Raw genomic sequence first — 27979 nt, forward strand, 5'->3', positions numbered from 1 at the left:
TGGAACTAAACACAAGAAACACACGTGTTGCGAAGAAAGATGGGCAAAACAGGAAAGAAACGAAAGAACCTGGCAGACAAAATCCGTAAAGCCAGGTCAACAAAGCCAGTCAAGGGTCCATCAGCATTTGATCTGCACATAAACAAGCAAAAGCATGATATCTTGGGACGAAACCAGGCTGCCCGTGGACAAGTTGGCAACCCCGTCCAGTCAAGGAGCCGAGCGATTGAGCAGGTGAGTTATCTGAGTTACAACTGATCATGTAAGAGGGGCAGAGAGAATAGCTGAGAGTGATGACACTCATACAGAAACACTCTCACATATTTTAAGTTCATTCCTATTTTAGTTTGTTTGTTGTTGTTTTTTTATCTTGTCGACTCACGGCAACTAGTTATCCCACGAGCAGGTCCACAGCACTTTCTCAGTCAGGTGATTGATATTCTTGTGGTACTTTTTTTTCTTCTTCTTCTTTGTTAAGAAGCACCATGCATGCTTCTTAAGTGAGAAGTAACTTTCAGCTTGATGAAGGTGTTTGCTATTACTGCATATAGAAGTTGCACATACCTGTACATGTAGTACATTACACACATGATGCAGCAGTGTGTCTCAAAAACAGTTCAGTTCAGTTCAGTCACTCAAGGCATAACTGCATTCAGACAAATCCATATACACCACATCTCCTAAGCAGATGCCTGACCAGCAGCATAACCCAACACATAGTATACTTCAAACACACACAGTAAACTTACGTAATTATGCATAAATGATACATTCTCAGTATATGTTTAACTTTTTCTCCTCTCTCTCTCTCTATTTAAATTTCTGCACAAATGACTAGTAAATCTCTAGATGATCCAGTCATGCATGTGTGTGTTTGAGAGAGTATGTGTGAATGTATGTTGGACATGTGTGATTGGGCACACTAGTTTATGTGATGTCTATGTGTATTAAACTCTGCTTATATTCATTTAGCTGAATGAAGTTAATGCTATAATAGGAATACTGCCTCCCACCCCACCCACCCTTGTCTGCAGGGCTTAACTACTGAATGGACAATAATCTCTCTCTCTCTCTCTCTCTCTCTCTCTCTCTCTCTCTCTCTCTCTCTCTCTGTGGTCACATCTCAACAATGTCATATTTTCATTCAATCTTTGCATTGATAACCATAGTTATTTCAAGTCCTCCAAGAGCTAAGTAGAGAGTGTGGGACAGATGTAAAAACATGTCCCAAACATAAACTTAGAGCTGTATTTTTATAACAAAGTTGTTTGGTTTCTCTGTGCAGCGACGTAAAACTCTGCTCAAAGAATACAAGTCCTTTAAAAAAAGCAATGTCTTTAAAGATGAAAGACTGGGAGAAACTACAGACAGGCTTGCCCTTGAGAGGAAGGTGAGTGTTTGTTTGGTTTTTTTTGTTTGTTTTTTGTTTGGTTTTGGGGGGGTTTTTTGTGTGTGTGTGTTGTTTTGGGTTTTTCTGGGGTTTTTTAATTCTCAGTTCAGAAAGAATAAGAATGTATTAATTACTGTGTTTTTAGAAATCTTGTGTGATTCTGTGTGGGTGAGTGTTACTGCAGTGCATGTCAATGTGTTTAATTGAGCTGTACTTTGTAGTACCAGCAGTTATTATTTGATATATAGTATCTTATTGTATATTACTTTATTAGTATATAGAATATCCCTTAAGATTATCAGAAGGCCCCAGGCTTTCATATTCCACATTTCTATATTCAATCAGGCTAATTTAACCATAGTTTAAAGTTGTACAAAGAACATACTTTTCAAATGAAGGGAAAGGATAACTGGACTGATATTTTACAATTTTGTGCTTGTTTTAGGAAAACATGCTTTGATTCTCAGTTCTGGTCTCTTCTCTGTGTAGTTTGCCTACCTCTGAAAGTCTTTCTGTTAATCTCTTACTCACTCCCTCTCTCCCACTCTCTTTCTCGCTCTCCCTCTCACTCACTGTCTACCAACACTAACTATGCTCAAGTTATTACATCATATAACATGATAGTTTATTAACATACTGTTTTTAGTATCCAGATTTTGTTTTAATATGTCATGCAGTAAACAGACTAAGTTTGCTAGTTTGGTGTTAAAACTGAATCTTGTAAATGATAAGTCGTGCACCATGGAGGAGATCGGTCTGTCAATAATCAAATAGGAACTTATGAATATAAAAGATTTATTATCAGTACTCCCGATGCTCACTTTTATATTATTAGATTTATTTGGGCAGCATCTCTTACATGTCTTTATAATGTGTTTGCAGTCTGAGCATCAGAGATTATTTTCACAAGAAGAGGAAGGAGAAGAAGAAGAGCTGACTCACCTGGGTCAGTCAGTGTCAGAGATAGAAAAATTTGATGAAACTCTGGCAAGTGATTCAGATGAAGAGGATGGCCGGCTTGGTGGTAAGTTATGGAATGTTGAATTAAAAATGAAACACAACAAGAACAGTAATTATGATGGTGATGATAACAATAGTTAAATAGTTTTGTTGATAACAGTTTGGTGATCAATTATAAAGTGTAAAGTCAAAAACAAAACAAAACAAGGACACTAATCATAAAGGTGATGATAATAACTGAAATAGTATCGTTGATAACAATACTGATTATACAACTGCTGCAACAGTACTACTGTTAGCAACAAAACTGCTACTGGCATTGTTTTTGCTATTTATAACAATAATGGTTGTCCATCGAATTCACAGAAGATGTGACTGTGTAGCTGTCAAAGCACACAGGAGTGGCTCAGCTCTGCAGGCCAAGCCTGAATTTGCAGAGTCGTGAACACACAGGGCACTGGAAGTCTTCTGATGTTGCCGGGGCAGACAGTGCTCTGTGGCACCATTCTCTGGTTTTACTAATAGTAATACTGCCTGTAGCAGCGGAATTAAAATCAGACTTCTTTACAGTAGATTTCTCAGGCAGAAAGTTGCCATGTTTGTAATAAGTATATATTATATTGCCTTTTTAAATTCAGTCATAATGTAACGGTACAAATGAACATTTCTAAGCAGGTACATGTGTGAATGGGCAAAACTGATGCTGTGGAGAAGAAAATGTATAGAAATATTAATAAGACATTATTAGGAGCTGGAAATTTCCAGCACAGCACCAGCAAAATACTAACTAAACTATGATTTTATTTTCTTGCTTGACCTAATGAACTGTTATCAGTGTGGGTTGTTTTTTTTAATTCTCATTATAGTTGTTTTTTTCTGCTTTAGTTCTGTTTGAGATTTTATTTGGTGCATGCACTTGTTTTGTTAGTAATTAAACAGCATGAAAATCATTCCATTGTTAAATTGAACTGACTGTGGTCAGAATATGAACTCAAAAAAGTCAAGCGTAGTTTCAAAGTCAAGATCACATGAGTGTGTAATTAGAAATGTCCTGTTACAAGATATTTTTTTTGCAGTGTTTTAAAAAAATTCCAGTGTGAGATTAAGTGGGTGTCAATACTGTCATTTGTGTGAGTCTTGTACTACAGTTGTAGGCATTACTTCTCTTGTTTTCTGGTCTTGAAATGGTCTTTGTAATTTGTTTAGTTGGTTAACAAATGAATAAATGAACTTTGCTGCATTCATGAAATTCTGTGACAACAGTGAAAGCTGTTGAAGTGTACACATTACTCTCACATTTCCATTGATGCCATTTATCTTAAATTCTTGTATGTGCATGTGTCAATGTGTTTGTCACCATGAGAGATGGTTTTTTGTTGTTGTTTTTTCAGGTGATGTGGCCAAAGAATTTTTTGGGGGGTATCTGAAAGAAAAAGAATCAGAGAAAACCTGGAAGGAGCGAATGGCTGAACTGATCTCTCAGACAAAAAAGGAAAAGGTTTCTATAGTTTGTTCACATTACCATCACCCTTGCCATTTGTTTTATCGCATGTCATATCATTATCATTTCTTACTGTCTTTCATAACATTGGTAACTGTGTGTTTTTTAATGTTATGTAACAGTATGTCATCAGTATTTTCATAATGTACTCAGATTTATTGTTTGAAACACATGCATTACAATGATCTGCTGTCTTTCTTCTTTACTCTTTTCTCTCTCTCAGGTCTCTCTCTTTCTCCCTTACCCTGTCATTCTCTCTCATTTTTTAATTATTGGCTGATGGTTATGTATCATATGTGTGTATGGAGAGGGGTAGGTGCTAGGGAGGCATGAGGGTGGATTACAGGTTTAGGTTTGAGAAATTTGTCTCAGTATTTCAGTTATTGCAGGGAAAAACTCTGTTTAGTGGGTGGGTGAGAACATATCTATATCCACATGATCAGTGAATTATTCACTTTGGATATCATTTTGAAGAACAGGCTTTAGGGGATGCATCAGTTTCAGTTTATCAGGTGTAACTGTGTTCAGACACAAGTCCATATCTATAGTATAAGCTACACCACTTCTGCTAGGCAGTTGCCTGACCAGCAGCATAACATAGTGTTCTTAGTCAGGCCTTGAGTGCATGCACGTATATTTGTGTACCTATCACTAAGAGTGGATTTCTTCAACAGAATTTTGCCAGAGGACAACACTTATGTTTTTGCATGGGTTTTATTTTCAGTGCGGCAAGCACATGCTGCACCACAGGACCTCTGTTTAACTTTATTGTCTCTTCAGAATGACTAGATGCTATAGTTTGAGTTTCCAGCCAGTCAAACTTTGGAGGAAGGGTTTCAGTCCAGACCCTCACAGACACTTTTTTGGTGGATAAGCGTCTTGACCATTCTGACATCTTCCTCCATGGGGATGGACATGTGATGTGCCTGAATGACATCACTGAAATTCACTGGGTGGGAGGTATAAAGTAGGTTGATTATTGACCTGTTTTGAAAACATCAGTGGTATATTGACCGTGGACAGCATGGATCCCGCCCTTGATGAAGATCAGCCTGTCTGTCTCTGTCGCTTGCCAGTCTGGTCCTTTTCTCTCAGTTCTGTCTCAGTCACTGTGTGTTTTCACTGTGTCTTTCTCAGTGTCAGTCTCCCTCTCTCTCTCTCTCTCCCTCTCTCTCTCTCTCTCTCTCTCTCTCTCTGTCTTTTTTTCTGTCAGCCTCCCTCTCTGTCTTTTTCTGTGTCAGTCTCCCTCTCTCTTTCCCTTTCTTTCCCCTTATTTCCACCATCCCACCTGTCCCTCTCTGCCAGAGTCTGTCCTTCTTCACTCTTCTATGTTTTCTTCTGCGTACTACCACAGTACCAGTATCTGGCTCAGTAATGTGATACATGATATGAATACCTATATTGCGCCTATCCTCAGTCTGAGACCAAGCACTTTACAATCACAGAATTATTTGCACAACAGGCTGCTTACCTGGGTAGAGCAGACTGAGAGCTCACCATTTGTTTCCGGTGTCATTCAGTGAGGTTTTAGTCACACACACACATATACATACATGTAATATTTTGCGTATATGACCATTTTGTTTATTTACCCGGCCACTTAGGCAGCCATACTCCATTTTCGGTGGTGTGCATGTTCGGTGGGTATGTTCTTGTTTCCTTAACTCACCAAATGCTGACATGGATGACAGGATCTTTAATGTGGGTATTTGATCTTCTGCTTTCGTATACACACAAAAAGGGTTCAGGCACTAGCAGGTTAGCACATAAGTTGTCTTGGGAGATCGGAAAAAATTCCGCCCTTCACCCACCAGGTGCTGTTACCGAGTTGATAACGTGTGTTTACTTTAGTGCACTGTCTAATGAGCGTGATAATGTCTCTGTCCACAGTATGAACGCCAGTCAGAAAAGGACAGGATCCAGAAGAAAATTGAGGAGGTGGATGCAGAATTCAAAAGCATTCATCACCTTCTTATGTCCAAGGTGAGTGGGTAAATATGAATGAAAATTAATAATGGTGAATAAACAAGGTAGGGACAGATGACACTTCACTTGTGAATGGATTGTGGTGCAATACTTTCGCACATTTGATATACTGTTTCTAGATGTGTGGCAGGGTAGACTAAAGAGATGAAAGCAAAAGAAAAAAAAGGTTAGTTTGTCAAAGTTAGTTTTAACAAGGAGGGTTTTTTTGTTGTTGTTGTTGTTTTTAATAGTCACCATTTCATTTTTTGAAGAAAGACTCAGATTGTTTTCTATTTTAATTATCACCCAAATATGAATGCGTCACCGTGAATGTGACATTGCCGGCCTGTTTTATATGTCTTTATAAAAATGATTTTTTATGGGGTTTTCCATATCTGTACTTATTTATTTATTTATTTGTCCCAAAATGAATAAATGGTGATTAAACCAGATGTTATCAGATACCAACATTAAAGTTTGAATTATACGAGGAACTTATTAAGACAGGCTGTAATTCTGTAATCCGTAGAAATAAACTCTAATTCCAGTGTACAGAGGTGTAGTACAAAGACTGTCTCAGGTCTGATGACAGACTATTTGAAGATTCATTGCCGTACTGTGAAAACCTTACATCTGTTGAAAATGAGGAGAGTTATCACATTCCTGTATGGTTGATAAATATGCATACTAACTAGTGATCTACTCTTTGTTTTTGTGTGTTTAAACAAATTTTTATTGTTATTTTTTGTTTTGGTTTTAGAGACCTGGTGGAGCGGATAAGGAAAAACCCAAGCCAGATGACTTTGACATCAAAGTGCGGATGCAGCAGTTTGAGATAAAAGGAACGGTAAGACCAAAGAAAAGCTTCCAGTGGAATTGGTATCTGGATTTCTTTTTTACTGGAAAGTATAATAAAATAGAGTTTACAGAGTATGTTATGGAAAAAGAAAAGTAAATATAAGGTGGTTGTTTTTTTTAAGCAAAAGAAAAGAAGTGTTGTGAAGCTGTACAAATGTGGTTTTGTTTTTGTTGTTGTTTTTTTGCTTGTTTGTTTGTCTTTAATTTGATGGATATGGATGTCTTTGCCAATGGATGAACAACAGCTCAAGTGAAATTTTGAACTTCAGATTGGATGTGTTATGTTGGGTTTTTTTTTACATGCACTGTTGGTTCAGTTCTTGAATGCCAGTGCTGACATAGAAAGTTAATGAACAGTTCATCACTGCTGATAGAAATGATACTTGTACCAGATATGTCCACCATGTTTTAGATTTAGATGCAACTTACACAAATATAGCACATAAGCACACTTAACGTTAAACACCAGTTAGCGTGATGAAATAAACTGTAATGAACAACACAAGACACCAGAAACTGTTTCACAAAATTGCTTCTTCCCTTTTGCAAATAGCTTAGCAAAGGCTATACCAAAACAAATTTACTTTATATCTATATTAATTGGAATATTCAGACAGAAATCAAAAGCACAGTTGGTGGGCAGACCTTCCTTCCCACATCCCTCAAAGAAACAAGGGAGACCACTCCACATGGGAAATCAACATGAAAAGAAAGGGCAGACAGAAAAAAAGCTGAATAAAGCAACTATGGGGTAGAATTGTATTGTAGGATTGTAAACAAAAATAAAAAACAGTTGATTAGGATAAATATATTCTTGATTCTGTACACAAAGAAATTTGTATGTGTTTTGACATTTGTAAATGTTTGCATTCCAAATAGATTTTCTTATGTGTTCCAAATAGATTTTCTGAGAATGCAGCAGACATTTTGTTTGAGATTTTTACACTTATGTCATTGAAAAAGAAAAAAAAAATTTAATGCTTTGAAAAGTGTTTGTGACAAACTGAAAAGTGGAGCTTCTGTAACAGAGACTGCTGCTTGTCACAAGTTTGCATGTTTGCAGGCAGGTGGAAATGAGTCCTCATTCCTATCCAGGCATGCAGCAGATGGTTTCCCTTCACTCAGGTCCAGAGGACTCAAATGTTGGATGTTTCCAGAAAGTCAGCCACTTACACATAATATATATTATATACCCCAGATAGGAATCTATATGGGAATGCAATGTATATATCCACAATATATAAAATGGTATATTTGCATGTAATGATTTGTTTTGTGTTTATTTTCAGAATACAGATTGTCAGGAACATGACCAGTTCAGTCTTGAAAGTGGTGTTGGGTTGTAAAATGGATAATTTTTTCTCTGTCCAGCCATTGAACAGACTGAAGTCTGATGAAGAACTAGCGAAGGAGGAAGCTGAAAGGCTGAAGAAGTTGGAGGTAAGACAGATTCCCCCTTCTCTTTCATACTTCCATGATTTTTTTTTTTTTTTTTTTTTTTACTTTTTTTTTCTTATGTTTTGTTTGTTTAGATAAAGCTTGAAGATGGTGTGTACACTTTGCAGGAAGAGAAAAAACAACAACCAGCAGCTGAACTCTTTCACAAAATTAAAGTTTAAAGAAGAGACAGAAGGCAACAAAGGAAAAAAAACAAACAGTCATCCTTGTTCTGGATGTCATTTACATTTTTTGTAATGGATATGCATTTAGAGGGGTTTTTTTTAATACTGTATGTTCTTGCTGTATGTAACTTGTTTGTTTGCATTGTTGTGTGTGCTGGTTTGTGCTTGCACATGTGCACTCGGATCATTTCAGTGGTTGTGAAAGGTTAACTTGGGAGAAAAAAAAGGTCCCATACTGGTAGTGTCTGAAATTTTTAGTCCTACATGCCCACATTACAATACAATGTAATTTAAAAAAAACAAAAAAAACAGAACACATGGAAGTTGGAGCGGAGGCCTAGTAGTAATGCGTCCCCCTGGGAAGCGAGAGAACCTGAGCACACAGGATCGAAGCCCACACTCACCAGTATTTTCTCCCCGATCCACTAGGCCTTGATTGCTGGTCTGGACAGTATTCATTTGGATGAGACGATGAACCAAGGTCCTGTATGTAGCATGCACATGGCACACGTAAAAGAACCCACAGCAACAAAAAGGGTTGTCCATAACAAATTAACATGGAAAAATCCACTTTGATAGGAAAAACAAATACACTTGCATTGAACTAAAGAAAAAAAAGATGGCGCTTCACTATTATGCAGCAACACGTTCTCCCAACGGAGAGCAGCCCGATTTCCACACAGATGATATTATTATTGCAAAGAGTAATACAGTTCAGTACGTTACAGTATAATTCATCTTTATTTATCCATTCTGGATACTCATGTTTGTTAGATACTTACTTCTGTTTTTTTCCTCTCACCTGTTCTGCAGGAAGACCGGAAGAGGAGAATGAAGGGAGAACTGGCGTCAAGTGAGACACCAGCACACATTTCTGCTGATAGTCTGGAGGACGGGTATGTATTGTGGACACTTTGATCAGTATGTTTACTGTTACCTGAGGAATTTAATCATTCGATAAACTATTGACTTCAATGATAATGATAATAATGTAAAAATCTATGATGAAATCAACAGTAACTTGATATGATTAAGACAAACTGCTAATATTTAATAAAAGCAAAATGCCACATACATGACTTTATGGTTTACCAGAAATGATCTGATTTCAGGGGGGAAATAAGTCCCTGTAACTTCATTAGAATCAATCCCATTTGAAATATTAACAAAAAAATCTGTTGTGACTTACTCTTTTCATCACTAGCAGCATGAGCTGAAGAAAGGCACTTTGCCCAAAGAAGCAAATCTGTGACTTTTTTAACCTGTTGAGTGCCAGAGATAATCATTTGGACAGCCTGCAAAGTTGTAAAAATCTGCTGACTGGGACCACTGTATTTCCTGGATAAAGTTTCCGACACCCTTTTTGCATATGAGGCAAACCTCCTTTTCACACGTGCTCCACATGGTCCTGTTAAAAAAATTAACGAGAAGAAAGGGGTCTCCCACCTGACAGATGCTCATTTAGATAGTATTTTTATACTCCAGACACTTCAAACTAACCATTCAGAATCTCTTTATTTTTATTGAACCAAATGTTGATGAAGGACAAATTGGAATAGATATTGAACATAGCTGACATCTTACAGGTCCGGAATGGGTTAAACACCAAAGTAAGCAATTTTACATTCCATCCTCATCATAAAAACCAGTAAATAAACTGACTGTGTGAAACTTGATCACAACAGGATGACTTAATTGTATACTTAGAAAATGTCCAAGTTCTTTATTATAAAAAGACTTCATGGAATAGCAGCATGAATTGCATCAGCGCCATACAAACATTATGAAATAACAGCATGATCATCATTTACTTCACTGTCATTGGTAGCACTAGCAGCATTATCTGCATCAGCGCCATACAAACATTACAGAATAACAACATGATCATCAATTACTTCACTATCATTGGTAGCACTAGCAGCATTCAACATGATCATCAATTACTTCACTATCATTGGTAGCACTAGCAGAATTATCTGCATTAATTGTATACAAGCATTACAGAATAAGAGTATGATCATTAATTACTTCACTGTCCTTGGTAGTAGTGTTAATTGCATCAGTGTCATACAAACATTACAGAATAACAACATGATCATCAATTACTTCACTATCATTGGTAGCACTAGCAGCATTATCTGCATTAATTGTATACAAACATTACAGAATAAGAGTATGATCATTAATTACTTCACTGTCCTTGGTAGTAGTGTTAATTGCATCATTGTCATACAAACATTACAGACAACAACATATCATCAAATACTTCACTATCATTGGTAGCACTCGCAGCATTAACTGCATCAATTTTATACAAACATTATGGAATAAGAGTATGATCATTAATTACTTCACTGTCATTGGTAGTAGTGTTAATTGCATCATTGTCATACAAACATTACAGAATAACAACATATCATCAATTACTTTACTATTATTACGAGGTGACCGAGTTATTAGTTCCTTTGAGAATGAACACATATTCTTGACTGTACAAGACTTTATTGAACAATCAAAAAGATTCAAGTCTTAAAAGATTCACAATGAAATATTCTCTGCAGTTATAGTGAACAGTTATTTTGATGAATGGCCCCGGTTTCCCTCTGTAATCTCTCTCTCTCTCTCTCTCTCTCTCTCTCTCTCTCTCTCTCTCTCTCTCTCTCTCTCTCTCTCCTTCTCCCATTGCATTACTCCTTAGGTGATGTTCACTTTCCAGTGTGTTATTATTGTTGCTACATTGTCATTAATATTTTCATTGTTGTTGTTGTCAGTGGTAGTTGCGGTAATAGTAGTTTGGGGTGGGGTTTTTTGGTGTTTTTGTTGTTGTTTTTTCTTGTTTAGTTTAGTTTTGTCTTGCACTTCAACCTTCTTTTCATTGTCAAATAATGTATTTTCGCCATTGCGTTTATGTATTGCTTGTTGCATATGAACGAGCACGATATAAGCTCATGCTTGTTGTTGCTCAAGTCTTATTAATTGAACGCTGTATTGTACCTTGTTTCTTGATATTAAAAATGTTTAAACCAATTACTTCACTATCATTGGTAGCACTCGCAGCATGAATTGCATCAGTTTTATACAAACATTACGGAATAATAGCATGATCATTAATTATTTCACTGTCATTGATCTGTTTTCCAGGTTCAGCTATAGCTATGCACCCACGAAGACAACACAAAGTCAGGATGATGCAGACGACCAAGAGGAAGAAAACAGCGACGATGATAACAGTGATGAGGAGGGCGGTGGAAAAGTTGATGAGGACGACGAAAATGAGGACGACAGCGATGGGGAAGAGGACGAAGAAGACAGTGATGATGACAGTGATATCGATGACGATGAAGATGAAGAAGAGGCAGAAAAAGCGGTGGAGGAACTTCTAAAGAAAAAGATGGAGAAAAAGAAAAGTGCACCTAAAGCTCCAGTTGTTGACCCTGAGGTAGTTTCTTAAGCATTTTGATTACTGTAAATGTTGTATTTCGAAATAATGAAAACTGTTTATTGGTTTTCAGAGATAAGCACACATGTGTGTGTTAACCCATTTTTATGGGGCGCTTAGATTTAATATTAATTATTGTTAAATATAATTAACATTGTTATAATTATTGTTAAATACTCACTCATTTGTTTTTGGTACTCTAGATAGCATTGCAGTAATATCCCAAGAATAATATTTTTCTGTTCTTTTTTTTTTCTTTTTTTTTCCAGATACTTATTCATATATATTTTTTTGTTTTTGTTTTGTTTTGCTTTGTTTTATTTTTTTTGGGGGGGTGTTGTTTGTCAATATCACACCACACCATTATTCTACTTTTTTTGTTGAAATCTATATTTGTTGTATTTTTTGTACTAATTGTGCGTCTGTGTGTGTGTGTGTGTGTGTGTTCAAGGAGCAAAGGAAGGCTGCAGAGGAGATCCCGTACACATTCACTGGTAAGTATGCACATGACATGGACATGAATGAGAGATAGTTGCCAAGAGAAAATATTCTGACAGTGTCACTGTGCTGTGACTTTCAGTTCCTATAATCAGTACTTCAGATGTCCTATAACTTTAACAAACCAAAGAGATATGAAATTAGAGGTAAATAAAATGTTGAGTTTAAAAAAAAAAAATGTGTGTGTTTGTATAATATATAGACACATACATGACATATATTGATGCTAACATGCACATGCACATAAAAGCCATGTTTTGTTGAGGATCTGGTTATTTACTGTGTACGTGTAAGTGATGATTCTTTGCTGTTGTATTTTGAAAATTGAATGGAACTGATTGTCAGTAATTTATCAGTCATACCGGACACAAACGTAAAAGCTTTATCAGGCTATAAGATGCTGCTGCCGCAGTCTTCTAGATTTGTTGACGTTGCTTTAATTTTACAATAAATTTGAGACACTTTCCATGCATATCAATAATTCCTGTCTCCTGTTTTGTTGCTTTCTTCTGTGGTTCACTGCAAATGTTATGCATATACTTACAGTTGAAAAATGCAGCCCTTAAATGTTATTATATTGTCGTTTGAATTGCATAACTTTATGTCACAACAGATTTCTCTGTGGGAAGTTCAAGCTCTTTCTCTAAGGAGAGCGTGTCGCTACAGTGGAGTGCCATCTTTTTCTCTCTTTTTTTTCTTTTTTTTTGAATTTTTCTTCCTGCTAGTGTATTTGTTTTCCTGTCAAGTGGATTTTTCTACACATTTTTGCCAGGGACAACCCTTCTGGTACGGTAGGTTCAGTTTATTATCTCATCCAAATGACTAGTGTTCAGACCACCACTGAGGATCTAGTGGAGGGGCAGAAAATACTGGCGAGTGTAGGATTCGATCTCATGTGCTCTGATTCACTTCCTAATCTCAGGCGGATACGTTAGCACTAGATCAGCACCCACATTGAGAAGTGTGGTGGTCAGATGGTTAGAGCGCTGGATTTTCGCTTGAGTTTCCCGAGTTTGATCCCCAGGGCACCTGGTGGGTTAAGGGTGGGGATTTTCCAAATCTCCCAAGTCAACATATGTGCAGGCCTGCTTGTGCCTGAACCCCCTTCATGTGAAAACAAATGCAGATGATCATATACACACATTAAAAATCCTGTAATCCATGTCAGTGTTAGGTTGGTTATGGAAACAAGAATATACACAGCATGCAGACCCCTGAAAACAGAGTATGGCTGCCTACATGGTGGGGTAATAAAAAATAAACAGTCATACACGTAAATGATGAGCGCCCAAAGGCAGCTTTCAGTCGGTTCTACCCAGGTAAGTAGCCTGTTGTTCAAATGACTCTGTTTTTGTAAAACAGTTTGAACTTGGTCTCTGACGGAGAATAGGCACTTTATAGTTGACAAATAATAAAGGATGATAACTCTCTCCATTCACAAGGTACACAACTTTATGTCAATGCTGCTTATGCTACTGATTCATCTGGCACACAGGTAAATAAAAGGTACATTGGAAGAAACCCAGACACTTCCTCGAAAAGTTGTGAACCTTGTGAATGGAGTGAGTTACCGCTCTTTACTATTTATTAGTTAATCATTTGTTCCTCTGGCCTCTTGTTCATTCTTTTCACTATATAGTTGGTTGTAATGTTGGACAGCCCCGGAAGATCAAGAGGACCTGGTGTTGTTGCTGAGCCCTTACTGTCCAGACGACCAGGTGACAGTGCTGGAGAGGCTGGTGGCGTGCTACCACCCCAGTCTGGCTGAGGGGAACAAACAGAAACTGCAGGTAAAGCAACACTGTCTCACACAGAATTAAGTACAGGAACCAAGGATGCTGAGACTATCCTGCTCATTTGCAGAAGTTTTATGCATCCACTGATTTCTCCTAAAAAAAAAAAAAAAAAAAATAAAAATAGTACAGGATCAGTACCCAATGTCATAGATGCATGAACAAATCTGCCCCTTCCTATCCCTGTTGCTGCCTTCACCTCTACACTCCATTTCGCTCCCTGCGATCAGGCTTTGAATCCACTCTGTTTCTGTGCTCCCAGATTCAAACACTCCACGATCGGATGCCACTCGTTTTTTGTCTCTGGACCTTGCTCTTGGAATGAGATCCCTCTTTTGCTTCACCAAATCGCTGTACTCAGCTCTTTTTTGCTTTTTCAAGTGTGGCCTTAAAGTTAAAACCTGCCTCTTCCCAGAGTTGCTCTCCCCCCACCCCACCCCACCCCTCCTTGCCCCTCCCTTTCCTGCATCTTCTTGGTCAGCAGTTTCTCCAGCTTTCTGTTTACATGTATTTATAACCTTTTTGTTTTTCATCTCTGTTAACCAAAGTTATGCATGCATGTGAATGACTGGTGTGTGAGCACTTTGATTTGTTTCCAGATTCAGTGCTAATTGAATACTTATGATAATGATGAATATAATTATTATTATTGTTGTTGTTATCATTATTATCATTAATGTTATCATTATTATTATTATGACTCTCCTTCTGTACCCCTGAAATATGCAATGCTTCTGTTTTTTTCTCCTGAAATTCATGCTCTCCTGAAACCTTGGGTTAGTTTTCAGGTGAAGGGTGAGGAAAGAAAATGTTTATTAAAGGTGAAGAATGAAACCATTTCACATGTTCTTGGATTTGACAGTGAAGGAGAAGTAAGTGGTGGCAGCACAAATAATACAGGAAAGCGGAATATATGTCATAGCTACTAATAAAGTTCAAATTGATACAATGCAAGTTAAACACAAACTCAGTACAAATCTGTGTCTTCCTATCACAGCTAAGGTTAGTATGATTATTTCTGTAAAGTTCAGTATGAATTTTACAATCCATGTCTTTCCTATCACAGCTAAGTTTAATAAAATAAGTTTGATAAAACTCAGTGTCATACAACAGTCCACATCTTTCCATCATGTCTAAGGTGAACTTTCAGCAAAAATCAAAATAATGTAACAGTCCCTGTCTTCCTGTCACAGCTAAGGTAACGCAGCTGAGTGAAATCCAGTATAATACATTCCCTGTCTTTCTTTGACAGCTGTTGTGAATACATTTGGAGTGAAATCCAGTATACTGTGATACAACAATTGCTATTTTCTTATCACAATTAAGGTAAATAGATTTAAAGGAAATCCTGTGTAATACAGTACCTATCTTCCTATCAGAGGAAAGGCAAGTATATTTGTATGAAATCCAGCGTAACACAACAATCCCTATCTTATTATGAGTATGATAGCCCGAATTTCACACAGAGAAATCTGTCGTGATAAAATAGAGAAATGCAAAACAATGCAATACAAATACAATATTATGCAATACAATGCAGTACAATACAATACAACACAACACAACACAACACAACACAGATAAGGTGACTCCATTTGAATGAAATGTAGTGCATCACAACAATACCTTATCTTCCCCATCACAGTTGCTGTTCTCCCTTCTGCTGCAATACCTGATGGACCTGATGAGTCAGGGGCACGACCCCCCTGTACCACTGATGGACAAGTTGACCCCGTTGCTGCATCAGCTGCTGCGGCATGATCCAGACGGAGGCTCCAAAACGGTCCTGCAGATGGTTCTCAACCGCTACAATGAGTTTGAGCAGAACTGTCAGCGTCGGGGTGGTCGGGGATCCTACATGGGCCTTGATTCAGTGAGTTGCTTCGGTGGTCTGCGTTGTTTTTGCTTTTTGAGAAATTGATTATGTAAATGCTAAGAATGCTGGTAATTATGATATATTGATAATGATTATGATAATAAGAAGAACAAGAACAAGAATGGATACTTATAATAGTTCTCTTGAGAAATATGTTCACTGCTTTGTAGTTGTTGGGGTTTGTTTGTTTGTTTTTTTTGTGTTTTTTTTATTGTTTTTGTTTTTTTTTGACATATGATGTATATTTAAGGAAATTATTTTGGATAAGAATAATGTGAATTGAATTTATGGTAAAGTTTTTCAGCTGCAGCTTGTGAAGGCATGGAGCATGATTGTACCTGCCCATCTTACCTGACATGTTTCAGAAAGTGACTGGGTACTTGTGAAGGCATGGAGCATGATTGTACCTGCCTGTCTTACCTGACATGTTTCAGAAAGTCACTGGGTACTTGTGAAGGCATGGAGCATGATTGTACCTGCCTGTCTTACCTGACATGTTTCAGAAAGTCACTGGGTACTTGTGAAGGCATGGAGCATGATTGTACCTGCCTGTCTTACCTGACATGTTTCAGAAAGTCACTGGGTTCTTGTGAAGGCATGGAGCATGATTGTACCTGCCTGTCTTACCTGACATGTTTCAGAAAGTGACTGGGTACTTGTGAAGGCATGGAGCATGATTGTACCTGCCTGTCTTACCTGACATGTTTCAGAAAGTGACTGGGTACTTCTGAAGGCATGGAGCATGATTGTACCTGCCTGTCTTTCCTGACATGTTTCAGAAAGTAATTGGGTGCTTGTGAAGGCATAGAGCATGATTGTACCTGCCTGTCTTACCTGACATGTTTCAGAAAGTGACTGGGTACTTGTGAAGGCATGAGCATGATTGTACCTGCCTGTCTAACCTGACATGTTTCAGAAAGTCACTGGGTACTTGTGAAGGCATGGAGCATGATTGTACCTGCCCATCTTAATTGACATGTTTCAGAAAGTGACTGGGTACTTGTGAAGGCATGAAGCATGATTGTACCTGCCCGTCTTTCCTGACATGTTTCAGAAAGTGACTGGGTACTTGTGAAGGCATAGAGCATGATTGTACCTGCCTGTCTTACCTGACATGTTTCAGAAAGTGATTGGGTACTTGTGAAGGCATGAGCCTGATTGTACCTGCCTGTCTTACCTGACATGTTTCAGAAAGTCACTGGGTACTTGTGAAGGCATGGAGCATGATTGTACCTGCCTGTCTTACCTGACATGTTTCAGAAAGTCACTGGGTACTTGTGAAGGCATGGAGCATGATTGTACCTGCCTGTCTTACCTGACATGTTTCAGAAAGTGACTGGGTACTTGTGAAGGCATGGAGCATGATTGTACCTGCCTGTCTTACCTGACATGTTTCAGAAAGTGACTGGGTACTTGTGAAGGCATGGAGCATGATTGTACCTGCCTGTCTTTCCTGACATGTTTCAGATGCTGCTGCTGAAGCTGGTGCAGGTGCTGTTCCCCACCTCTGATTTCCAGCATCCGGTGGTGACTCCAGCATTCCACTTCATCACAGCAATGTTGGGGCAGGCAAGTGGCGTGTCTTGTTCTCAGTGTTGGTTTATCTTTCAAAAGATGTGACACTGTTGTTTCAAGTGTGTGCCACTTTATTTTTCTTTTACATGCGCTAAGTGCATGCTGCACTCAGGACCTCAGTTTATCATCTCTTCTGAATGACAAGTGTGCAGACCACCACTCAAGGGCTAGTGAAGGGGGAGAAAATTCTGGTGATAGTGGGAGTCAATCCCATGCCCTCAGATTCTCGTGCTTGCTCGGCAGACTTGTTGTTACTTGGTTACCACTCCACTGTTTAGAATTTTAAGTTCTTTTTCTTGCCTCAGAATTGACAGTGTGTTGTTAATTTTTATTGTTCTCTTTCTTGTCAGTTTTAATAGCTGAAGAGAGAAGAGATGTAGCTGCCATTATTTAACACGACTATAGATACCCTTATTTGTTTGTGAACATGCCACAAGGTACTTACGCCATTGTGTATGTGTGTGTGTGGTATGGCTTGGGTACATATGTTTGTTGGTGGAGGGAAAGGCTTTGCATTTGCACACTGGTGTCAGTGTGTGTGCATGTGCTGGTGTGTTTTTGTTTGTTGGTGGTTTTTTCATTATATGTTGTTTTACACAAACCTACGGTAGGCTCTCAAGACCCGATCAGCGTGTCGGGGTTTATGCGAAGATCAGGCACCCTTTTTTTCTTTTTCTTTTTTTTTAATGGCAGATGTGTTGTAGCATATGTGGATCAGTCTGCACGCTTTGACACCTCCTAGAAACTGAAACTTTGGATACTGCTAACATTCTGTCTTTCTCTTGCAGACTCCTGTACAGACCGGAAGAGACATTGCGGCAGGGCTCTACCTATGTGCGTTGTGCACTGAGGTGTGTATTAGTACCTGTGCTCATATCATTTCATGTATCCTTAATATAATACTCTGCTTCATATATGATATATGATCATAGTCAGCTCGTTTTCTTTTCTTTATTTTTTGCTTGTTTGTTGTTGTTTTTGTTTTGTTTTGTTTTTTTAGTTTGTTTTTGTTTTGTTTTTTGATTGTTTGCTTTTGTTTGTTTGTTTTTTTCAACTTTTTCAGTCAGCTGTACTAAGGTCTTTGAATATGGCTTTTAGGATACATATGGCTTTGTGATGGAGACTAAGAGTAGAATTAAATGTCAGAATTATATCTCTGCTGGAGCCTGTTTTCCAGCCTGGCTAGAGAAGTAAATATAAAATCGTCATCAGCATGTTTTTGGTTGTTGTTTTCAGTACATGTTGGACAGTATGAACCATGTTTGGGACCGTGTGCTGATTATGTTATTTTCATCAACAAATCTGTGTGTTTGCAATTGTGCATATGTGGGTGTATACATACATGTGGTTTTTATATGAGTAATCATTTATTGGTGAATTACTATGTAATGAACTTGTTTGTAATTTGTTGCAGTATGTCTGTCTGTCCAAACGATACGTCCCTGAAGCCATCAACTTTCTCCATGGCATTCTCTTCCTGGCAGCCACAAAAGATGCAAAGAAAGGTAAGACAGAGCATTGCCATGCAAGGGATAGTTTTAATGAAAATCAGCACTGCAGACTATCAGTCAAACGATTGCTAGGTTGATAAACTGCTATGGTTGGCAGACCATTTGCGTGTTGTTTCAATTAGTGACTGTGACTCTCACGATTTCAAGATTAAGTGATATCCAATCATTTGTCCAAGCTCTATTCCAAGCATCATTAATCAACAGCTTGTCATGCACAATACACAAAAATTGACAAGTTCACTTCGAGAGGGTTGTTTTTTGTAGTTTTTTTTTTTTTCTAAACCAGCATGATACAGTGCATTTGATTTCAGTGCATGTGGAAAGAAAATATCTTTTAACCAAACCCTGCACTGCAGTGACAAAACCTTGAGGTGTATTGTGGTTTGGACTGTCTGACCATAGTTATCAGAGTGCAGAGCTGGGTTTTGGGTAGGAAAAAAAAAAGCAACAAATGCGGTTTATCTGGCTGTCCTTTGAATTTAATTCTTTTTTGTGAACTTTATTTTCCTTTAATAACTGTTTTCGATCAACCCCAGATCCTGGCCATAGAAAGAAGAGTTTGGAGTGGAGTATCACTGGAAAAAGAAAGAGATGCTGTTGTCTGTTTGGCTCACATGTTTGTTCACACACACTTCACACACCAGCGCCCTTTTCTTATTCTTTTTTTTGTTTGTTTTTTTTTTTTGTTGGTTTGTTTTGTTTCATTCTTGTACTTTTTAAATCAGCAGGAATCACACATGAGCTGTGAAAATTTCGCCTCTTGTTTTCATCTTGGTCCCTTTGAATTGGCTGACAGTCAGTTTGAACAAGATGTTAAAGAAGTACAGTGTTTGTGTTGCTGATAGTTCGTTTTATCTTGGTCTTTTTATTCAAATATGTTATCATTGCCTTGTTAATCATAGGTGATTAATATTACAGCATATTGTTACTGTTTAGTGCTATGGTTGTTGATTACGTTGAAAATAAGAAAAATCTTTTATCATTGGACTTGTTAATTTTCTTTCGAACTGTCAGTGTCTGTATGTGTAGAAAAATGTTAACTGTTTTTTCTGATATGAAGAATGAATTCCTGCTTTGATATGGAACTCTCTTTTTTTTTCAGTTCAGAAAGTGTTCCCACCCTTTCGGCCAGTTGGAAAATTCACTGACCTCCTAAAGGTGCAGAAAGAAGTGTAAGTTATCCATGCTTTTTTAATTGAATATGGTTTCATTTTATGTTTACTTGTGAATACAGAGTGTGTGTTTTGAGTATGTGTGTGTGCGTGTATGTGTTCATGCTTCTGTTTGTGAATGTGTATTTGTGTGTCTGTGTGTTATGAAAATAAAGTCCTTGAAAAGTTAAACACCCTAACATTTCTAAATCTGTGTAGACCATGAATGTAATGAAGATAGTATCAATTGTTATGAGAACATTTGAAATCAGATTTGGAACCACAGTTCAGTTGAGCAAAACTGATTATTGGTAACAATTGTATTTGTTGAAAGATTCCTCTGTTAAAACCAGAAGCAAGGGAATATCAGAACAAGTGATTCTTTTTTTTTTTCCAAAGCAGCAAATTAGCAAATTTATTTTCTGTTAAAAACTTAGCCATATGAAGAGCACAGGAACAGGAGTCATGATGGCTGCCGTCAAAAGAGAGCGCTAGTCAGCGGGACAAAGGGGAGGTTACCTACTTCCGGGAGGTTATTGGCCGTAGTTTCGTTTTCTCCGCATAGGCGGATAGTAGTTTGCACAGGACAGGAATGTCATACCCCTGCTGGAGTCTACACTAGTTGGGTCACGGTAAGTATGTTATTTAAACGTAATTTTAGATAGAAAATTTCCATTTTATACACTACAAAGAATCCATTTTTATGTTTTTTTAAATTGCTGTGGTAGGGCTTGTAATTATTACTGCTGTATGTGTGACAGGCAAGAGGTGGGTGTGTTGTCTCTTCAAAAGACTCTTGCATCAGACACGGAAGACTTGGAGACAGATGAATTCAGGTAAGAAATAAGATGATGATATATTCAAAGAAAGAAGTGACAGAATGTGTTTGTTACAAGGAACGAAAAATGCAGAGCGTAATGCACATCCTGTGTTGAGTTCCATTGCAAAGCTTACTAAGAAGTCATTTTTATCATCTCCATTCTTTTGAAAGGCAAGAATAATCCATGATGTTTCATGTTTTACCATTGGTAGACTTCAGAGCCTCCAGTCTGTACTGAGAGACTCCTGGGATTTGTACATGGAAACGTTTTTAACATGGTTTTGTTGTTGTTGTTGTTGTTTGTTTTTTGTTGTTGTTTTTTTTATACTGTTGTTGGCGTTTTGAGGCTTCTTTTTTTGGGGGGGGTGGGGGGGGGGGTTCTTTTTCTTGATTTCCCCAGATGATGATCTTTACACTCCAGAACTGACTGTGAATTGACAGTACATTTGGTTTTAAATTGATTTGTATGCATTTTCCTGTTCTGTTAATGCTATGTTATGTAATACATTATTATATTGCATTGGGCTGTGTTGCAGAATATTTTATAGTGTCACTGTGAATTGACAATGTTCATTCAGTTTTCATTGACTTGTATGTATCTTACTGGACTGCACTGACGGTGATGTGCTGTAGCGTGTTGTAGTGTATGGCGTTCATTGACTTGTATGTATCGTACTGGACTGCATTGACGGTGATGTGCTGTAGCGTGTTGTAGTGTATGGCGTTCATTGACTTGTATGTATCGTACTGGACTGCATTGACCATGTTTTGTTGTAGCGTGTTGTAGTGCATGGCGTTCATTGATTTGTATATATCGTACTGGATTGCATTGACTATGTTGTGCTGTAGCATGTTGTAGTGTACGGCGTTCATTGACTTGTATGTATCGTACTGGATTGCATTGACTAACTTGTGCTGTTGTGTGTTGAAGTACATGGCGTTGGGCTGTCTTTTGCAGAGTATCCTGCATCAGTGCCTGTGTGGCATTGCTCCAGGAGTTTGCTCACCTGTACTCATCCCTTCCAGCAGCCAGAGCAGTTTTCGCTTCGGTGTTGGAAATGTTGAACAACTTACCGACCACAGACTATCCACAGGGTCTGCAGGTAATGATTCCGCGGGGGGCGGGGGGGGGGGGGGGGGGGTACTTTTTTCTTTTTCTTTTTTTTTTCATTAATTATGATAATAGTGGGTGTTTATTATGCACTCTACCTCCTTACCACTGGAATTCAGAGTGCTAACAATCAAAATGAAAATCATTACACCACATTCACAAATAACAAACCATGAAACTAAGACAAGAAAGGAAAAATTGGCAGTTTTTTATACAAATATGTAATAGGTAATTACTAGTACAGTAAAAGATTTAGCAGACAGTTGGTTTTTACTTTTTTCTTTTCCAGTTTATTGATGAACTGGACTTGCAGTCCCAGGGGAGAGCAGTACAAATTTCACACAAAGAGCAATAATACAATATAACACAATACAGTACAATGCAGTGCATTGCAACGCAACGCAGCACAATACTATAGAATACAATACATCAATACAATGCAATACAGTACAGTACAGTACATGTATGCTCTTTACCACTTGCAGGAATGTGTGGACAAGCTTCTGCACAGTCTGAAGAAGGATGCTGAGCAGCCACTGGAGGCTCTCACACTGCAGAAAGAGAGGCCTCAGCCTCTGAAACTCATTGACCCCAAAATGGATGAAGTGTGAGTTCTTTTGCTTTTTCGTTATTTCTGTTTATCTCATGATTTCTTTTGATATCTGTTTTTCAGTTTTAGTTGTTATTTTTTGGTGTGTGTGTTTTTTTTAACTGTGTTTTTTAAACTGAACTAGGAAGGGAAGTTGTTTGACTGCGCTACATTTATCCATTTATATGCTCTTGACACTTGCAGGCATGCACATGCATGCATGCACACACACACACACACACACACACACACACACACACACACACTTATACACACACGGACAGACACACGCGTGCGCACACACACAAAACAATTTCATTCTGAGCTGTCTGATTTGCACATTGCAATCTTTATCTTCATCTCTTCTTTCTTTTTTTTTTTTTTTCTTTTTTTTTTAATGCTGGGGTCAAAAATGGGTAAGAGGAGAAGACGAAGTGCTGGTATCTGAAAGGGGTAGAGAAGAAAAACAATGAAATGTATGTACTGGAAACAGGTTTGACGGGCGGAAGAAGAGGAAGGGGACACGGGAACAGCTGGAGCGTCAGCGGCTGAAACACAAAGTCAAGAAGGAGTTCAAGGGTGCCCTGAGGGAAATCCGTAAAGACACGCAGTTCCTCGCCAACCAGAAGCTGGAGGAGACCAAGAAAAAGTCAGTGACCAGCATTGTTGTGATTATCCTCACATGCAGTGCTTTCTTTGCATTCATTTTATCAGGTCTTCTCAAGTTGTGGCTTCTTTGTGTGATTATATAACTTGGAGTATTTCAGTATATATTCTAGCAGCAGTCAGGCCAATAATATCTCCTGTTGTTGTTTTTTAAGAACAGTAGGCCAGGCCTTTTCTTTCATAGAATGTATTTATTATAAACTTATGAGCCTTAGATAAAATAGTTCAGTCAAGAGAGACCTCACAGATGATACATTAAAAACACATTCCTTTTACACTTTACCTTCTTTTGTCATAGAGCCTCTACAGAAAGTTCAAAACTCAGCTGCTCATCTGATCTTGAAAGCTTCTGACAAACAACCATGTACTCCACTTCTATATAAGTTACATTTGTTTCCAATATCTGGGAGAATGTCTCAAATAATTTGTATATGTTTTAATTCATTGACTGGTCGAGCACACTCATACCTTTGACCTAGTAATGATTTACAGTCTATCTTGGCCTACCTTCTTCATCTGACACACGCCTGTTTGAAATACTGAATTGCAAATACAAGGACCTTGGTTTTAGAATCTCTCCACAAAGTAGTAGAGTCTGTTCCTGTGTTAATGGCTTGCTGTTTTCTTCAAAATAAAATTGCTCAGACAGTAATTTAAACTATAGTTCCTTCTCCCCTCAGACCATCTTTGTCCTTCAGTATATTTAATTGGAGGATTGGGGGAGGAGAGGACAGGTGTGTGAGTTGTGGGTGATAGATATGACACTTTTTATGAAATAGTATTTTAGCAAGTTTGCATCTTAAAGTGTTTTTTTAGTTATATTCATGTGTCTTATTCATACCACATGTTGTTCAATACATTCAGAGCTGCAGGATTAGCTCTGTATAAAAGCACTTTTTTCTTCTTTTTTTTTTTTCCTTTGCAAATGAGAAACATCATCATCATCATCATGACCAGAATTTTGCACAGTTCATACTGTACAAAAAATATAGCATAAACACACTGAACAATTGCAAAGTATTACAGCAGCAATAAAGCACATCATTATTGTTACCAGAGGGAATGTCTGTGAAAGCTCTCTGCAGTGAATGTATGTGGAAGCAAATAATTTCAGTAACAAATAATTTTATCCTTTAATGTTTATTTGTATTTCATCTTTAACTCTTTACACCAGTCTAATTTTTGTGTGCTGCTTAATAAGCTTTTGTCACAATCATAATGATTTATGAAGATATGAAATGGTGGACATATTTTTTAATGATTTGTATGCTTCTTTTTTTTTTCTAGGGATGCTGAACGACAAGGAAAATTAAAAAGAATATATGCTGATCTGTCCAACCAAGAAGGTGAAGTGAGAGCTCTCAAGAGGCTAAAGAACCGAACGTCAGATTAGCTCTCTTGTAGAATGTGTGGAGTGAGTGATTGTGGGAGAACAATTTGAAAAATGAGGTGGTGAGCAAAAATGTGGTGTGTCACTGTGCTGAATGAGTAAGCATTGAATACCTGGATGGGTTGTCATTCATAGAGTGGAGTATGTAAATAATTGTGTACAGTGACAAAATACAATGTTAAATGTACACATTCAGACTTGAAAAAAACGTTTCCCTTTGCTGTGAAGCGGAAATTGAGTGTTTGAAAGAGCAGAACACAAAAAATGAACGTGGAGACCTTGAGCTTGTGTGATGTGTGAATATGCAGTTTGTAAATCAGTGAAAGCTTGAAGACAGTGAGTGGATGAGAATAATCATGTGAAATTGCTGATTTTAATTAATGTAAATCATGTGAATGTACTGATTGTGAATCACTGTGCACATTCAGCAAGCGAATGAGAAAATTGTGCGAAAGTATGATGAGCATGACTGATGTTCATAAGACAAATGAAAAAGTTATGTGTATCTGGCAGTTGTGAATGCAATGTATGGTGGTAATGAAACATGTGACTGCTCAGGCTGTCAATAATATGTGATGTAAACAAAAGGAATATGAAAAATTTTAAGTTGCAGAATAGCCAAATGTTTACAGTTTGGGTGCACACACTCACATGCGCACTCAGACACACACACTGAATTGTGCATGTCCACTCACACATGCATAATATAAAAAGTATGTGCTCGCACACACACATACTCTCACAAAAAGTTGCAGGCAAATACTTCCAATTCTTCCACTCTGCCTAATTGTCACTTCAGGTTTGTTTGGGATTGTTTCTGTTTTTTAGACAGTACCCAAGTCATATTTGTTGCATGTCTGATGCATATATTTCATGTAAAAATATGCACTTTTGTCATTGTGAATAAAATTATTACAGAAACTTTTATCTCATTTCTTATGTGCATGTGTGTGTGTGTACTTAAGAGTTGATGATTCCCACAGACAGTTAAGCAAAGACAATGTTAATTTTAGATATATATAAATTCCCCCTTTCCCATTTCTGTAGGTGTATGGCTTGCTTGTTTGCTGGCTGGATCGCCACAGTGTTTCGTTTGGTTTTTTTTTTGTTTTTTGTTGTTGTTTTTTGTTACATCTCTGATAGCTTTTGGGGGCCATGATAACAGCGTGCACAGACTGCACACCAATTCACACATCTCCCCATCAGATTGTGTTTCAACACACACACACACACACACACACACACACACTGTACGGCCACACAATATGTTTGATATAAACACTCCCAACCAGACTCCAGACTCGTCCTGTTCTCTCTCTCTCTCTCTCTCTCTCTCTCTCTCTCACACACACACACACACACACATACACACGCACACACTACCCACACACATGCACACACACACACACACAACTCTCTCTCTCTATATATATATATAATATCCATATGTATATAATTTATAGACAGATAGATAGATCTGTCAGATTCTCTGTGTCTGATTTCTCTCTCTCTCTCTCTCTCTCTCTCTCTCTCTCTCTCTCTCTCCTTTGTACTTTGTTGTCCTGTGTTAAGTGATCTTAGAAATCAGCTGATACCTTCAAAATATCATAGGCAGCCCTCCCTGTTCAGACTGTAGTTGCTTATGTCATCCACTAAGGCACACATTAATAAACAGCTAGCAATTTACTTGTATAAAGCCTTAAAGATTAGAAATACAATTTGCAGTTGAGAGTGTGCTAGTTTTCCGCTTTTTTGTTATTCTGTGTGAATAAGACTAAATGCAGCTAATGACTGTTTTTCTCATTTTCAGGTTACAACTGTGTTATGTTACATATCTGAATATATTACCTCTGTAATGTTTGTTTACACCACCCCTTCACGAGGGGCCATGGCCTATATTGAATAAAACATCTGTATCCATCTCTCTCTCTCTCTCTCTCTCTCTCTCTCTCTCTCAGTCAGTCATTCTATCTATCCAACTATCTTTCTCTGTCTGTCTGACAGTCTGTCTGCCTCTCTCTCTCTCTCTCTCTCTCTCTCTCTCTCTGTGTGTGTTTGTCTGGGGACATGGTCTGAGCTATTTCACGAGCGAGTCGCATGAATGTCACAGCCTCCGTGTATTTTTTCCACAGTACAAAGGACTGAAGCAGCAGTATTTTGACAATGAACTATGCCAGTGTCTAAGCTTGCCATCAGCCCAGCTGACTTTTCGACCTGTATTCCAGGCCCTCGCATTTAAGAGGGCCAAAGAAAAGACAGCCATGCGTATCGCTATTCTGACACTTCGGTATTTTGGGGTGGACTACTTTTGAGAAGTCAGCGGCGACATCGAGCACAACACTGGACCTCTGAGATCTGACAGCATAAAGCAGACCAGGCTGACGGACCAGCAGCAGTGGACGCAGGACCAGCATGGACAGGTCAGACAGTGCGGCGGACAATCGTCTCATCCCTCTCAGTCTTCCTAAGATCCTCCCTCGCTGATGGACTTATTGACGAAGCTGCAGTCTATGGAGACCTTCTTGAACAGGAAGTGAGACAATGTTGACCACAGAGTGACAGTAATGACAGAACAGTTCGCGGACCTCTAGCCACGCAGGACAGAGGTGAAGGGTCTGGCTGAAGATTGTATTTCTCATATTGAAACATCGTCATCATCATATCAGTATTTTGTACAGTTCACACACATCACTGTAGATGAAGAATATCATTAACACAAAAGGCTATTGATTGTTTGATATGGGTACTTATATAGCGCCTATCCTCGGTCGGAGACCAAGCTCTAAGCGCTTTACAAACACGGGGTCATTTACACAACAGGCTGCCTACCTGGGTAGAGCCGACTGATGGCTGCCATTGAGCGCTCATCATTCGTTTCCAGTGTCATTCAATCAGAGTTCAGGCACGCACACATACACACTCAGACAAACATGTAACGTTATACGTGTATAACAGTTGGGGTTTTTTTTCGGGGGTGTAGGGGGGGGGGGTCATTTACCCCGCCATGTAGGCAGCCATACTCCGTTTTCGGGGGGGTGCATGCTGGGTATATTCTTGTTTCCATAACCCACCGAACGCTGACATGGATTACAGGATCTTTAACGTGCGTGTCTGATCTTCTGCGAGCGTCTACACACGAAGGGGGTTCAGGCACTAGCAGGTCTGCACATATATTGACCTGGGAGATCGGAAAAATCTCCACCCTTTACCCAACAGGCCCCACCGAGATTCGGAACCCGGGACCCTCAGATAGAACGTCCAACG

The 27979-nt window shown here is 38.3% G+C and overlaps 1 protein-coding gene across 1 annotated transcript; it reads left to right on the top strand.

Annotated features, from left to right (window-relative positions):
• Window positions 1-25636, top strand: LOC143291786 (nucleolar protein 14-like). Its single transcript, XM_076601941.1, has 21 exons — window positions 1-234; window positions 1286-1390; window positions 2273-2414; window positions 3742-3848; window positions 5742-5834; window positions 6577-6663; window positions 8046-8114; window positions 9110-9192; window positions 11438-11735; window positions 12187-12229; window positions 13893-14023; window positions 15672-15899; window positions 17370-17471; window positions 18266-18328; window positions 18892-18982; window positions 20091-20160; window positions 20901-20975; window positions 21918-22062; window positions 22556-22677; window positions 23153-23308; window positions 24613-25636. Exons 1-21 carry the CDS (start codon window positions 40-42, stop codon window positions 24716-24718), a joined length of 2511 nt encoding a protein of 836 aa, XP_076458056.1. The 5' UTR covers window positions 1-39; the 3' UTR covers window positions 24719-25636.
• Window positions 25637-27979: the final 2343 nt, after the last annotated feature.

The sequence above is a fragment of the Babylonia areolata genome, chromosome 1 (assembly GCF_041734735.1).
Source record: "Babylonia areolata isolate BAREFJ2019XMU chromosome 1, ASM4173473v1, whole genome shotgun sequence".
NCBI lineage: Eukaryota > Metazoa > Mollusca > Gastropoda > Neogastropoda > Buccinidae > Babylonia > Babylonia areolata.

What these genes read in the sequence shown, in the direction of transcription:
- LOC143291786 (XM_076601941.1), top strand. Translation starts at nt 40, where the DNA reads ATGGGCAAAACAGGAAAGAAACGAAAGAACCTGGCAGACAAAATCCGT. An exon ending in CTCAGACAAAAAAGGAAAAG is followed by an intron (nt 3,849 to 5,741) that starts GTTTCTATAGTT and finishes CTCTGTCCACAG; the next exon opens with TATGAACGCCAGTCAGAAAA. An exon ending in TCACAGCAATGTTGGGGCAG is followed by an intron (nt 17,472 to 18,265) that starts GCAAGTGGCGTG and finishes TTTCTCTTGCAG; the next exon opens with ACTCCTGTACAGACCGGAAG.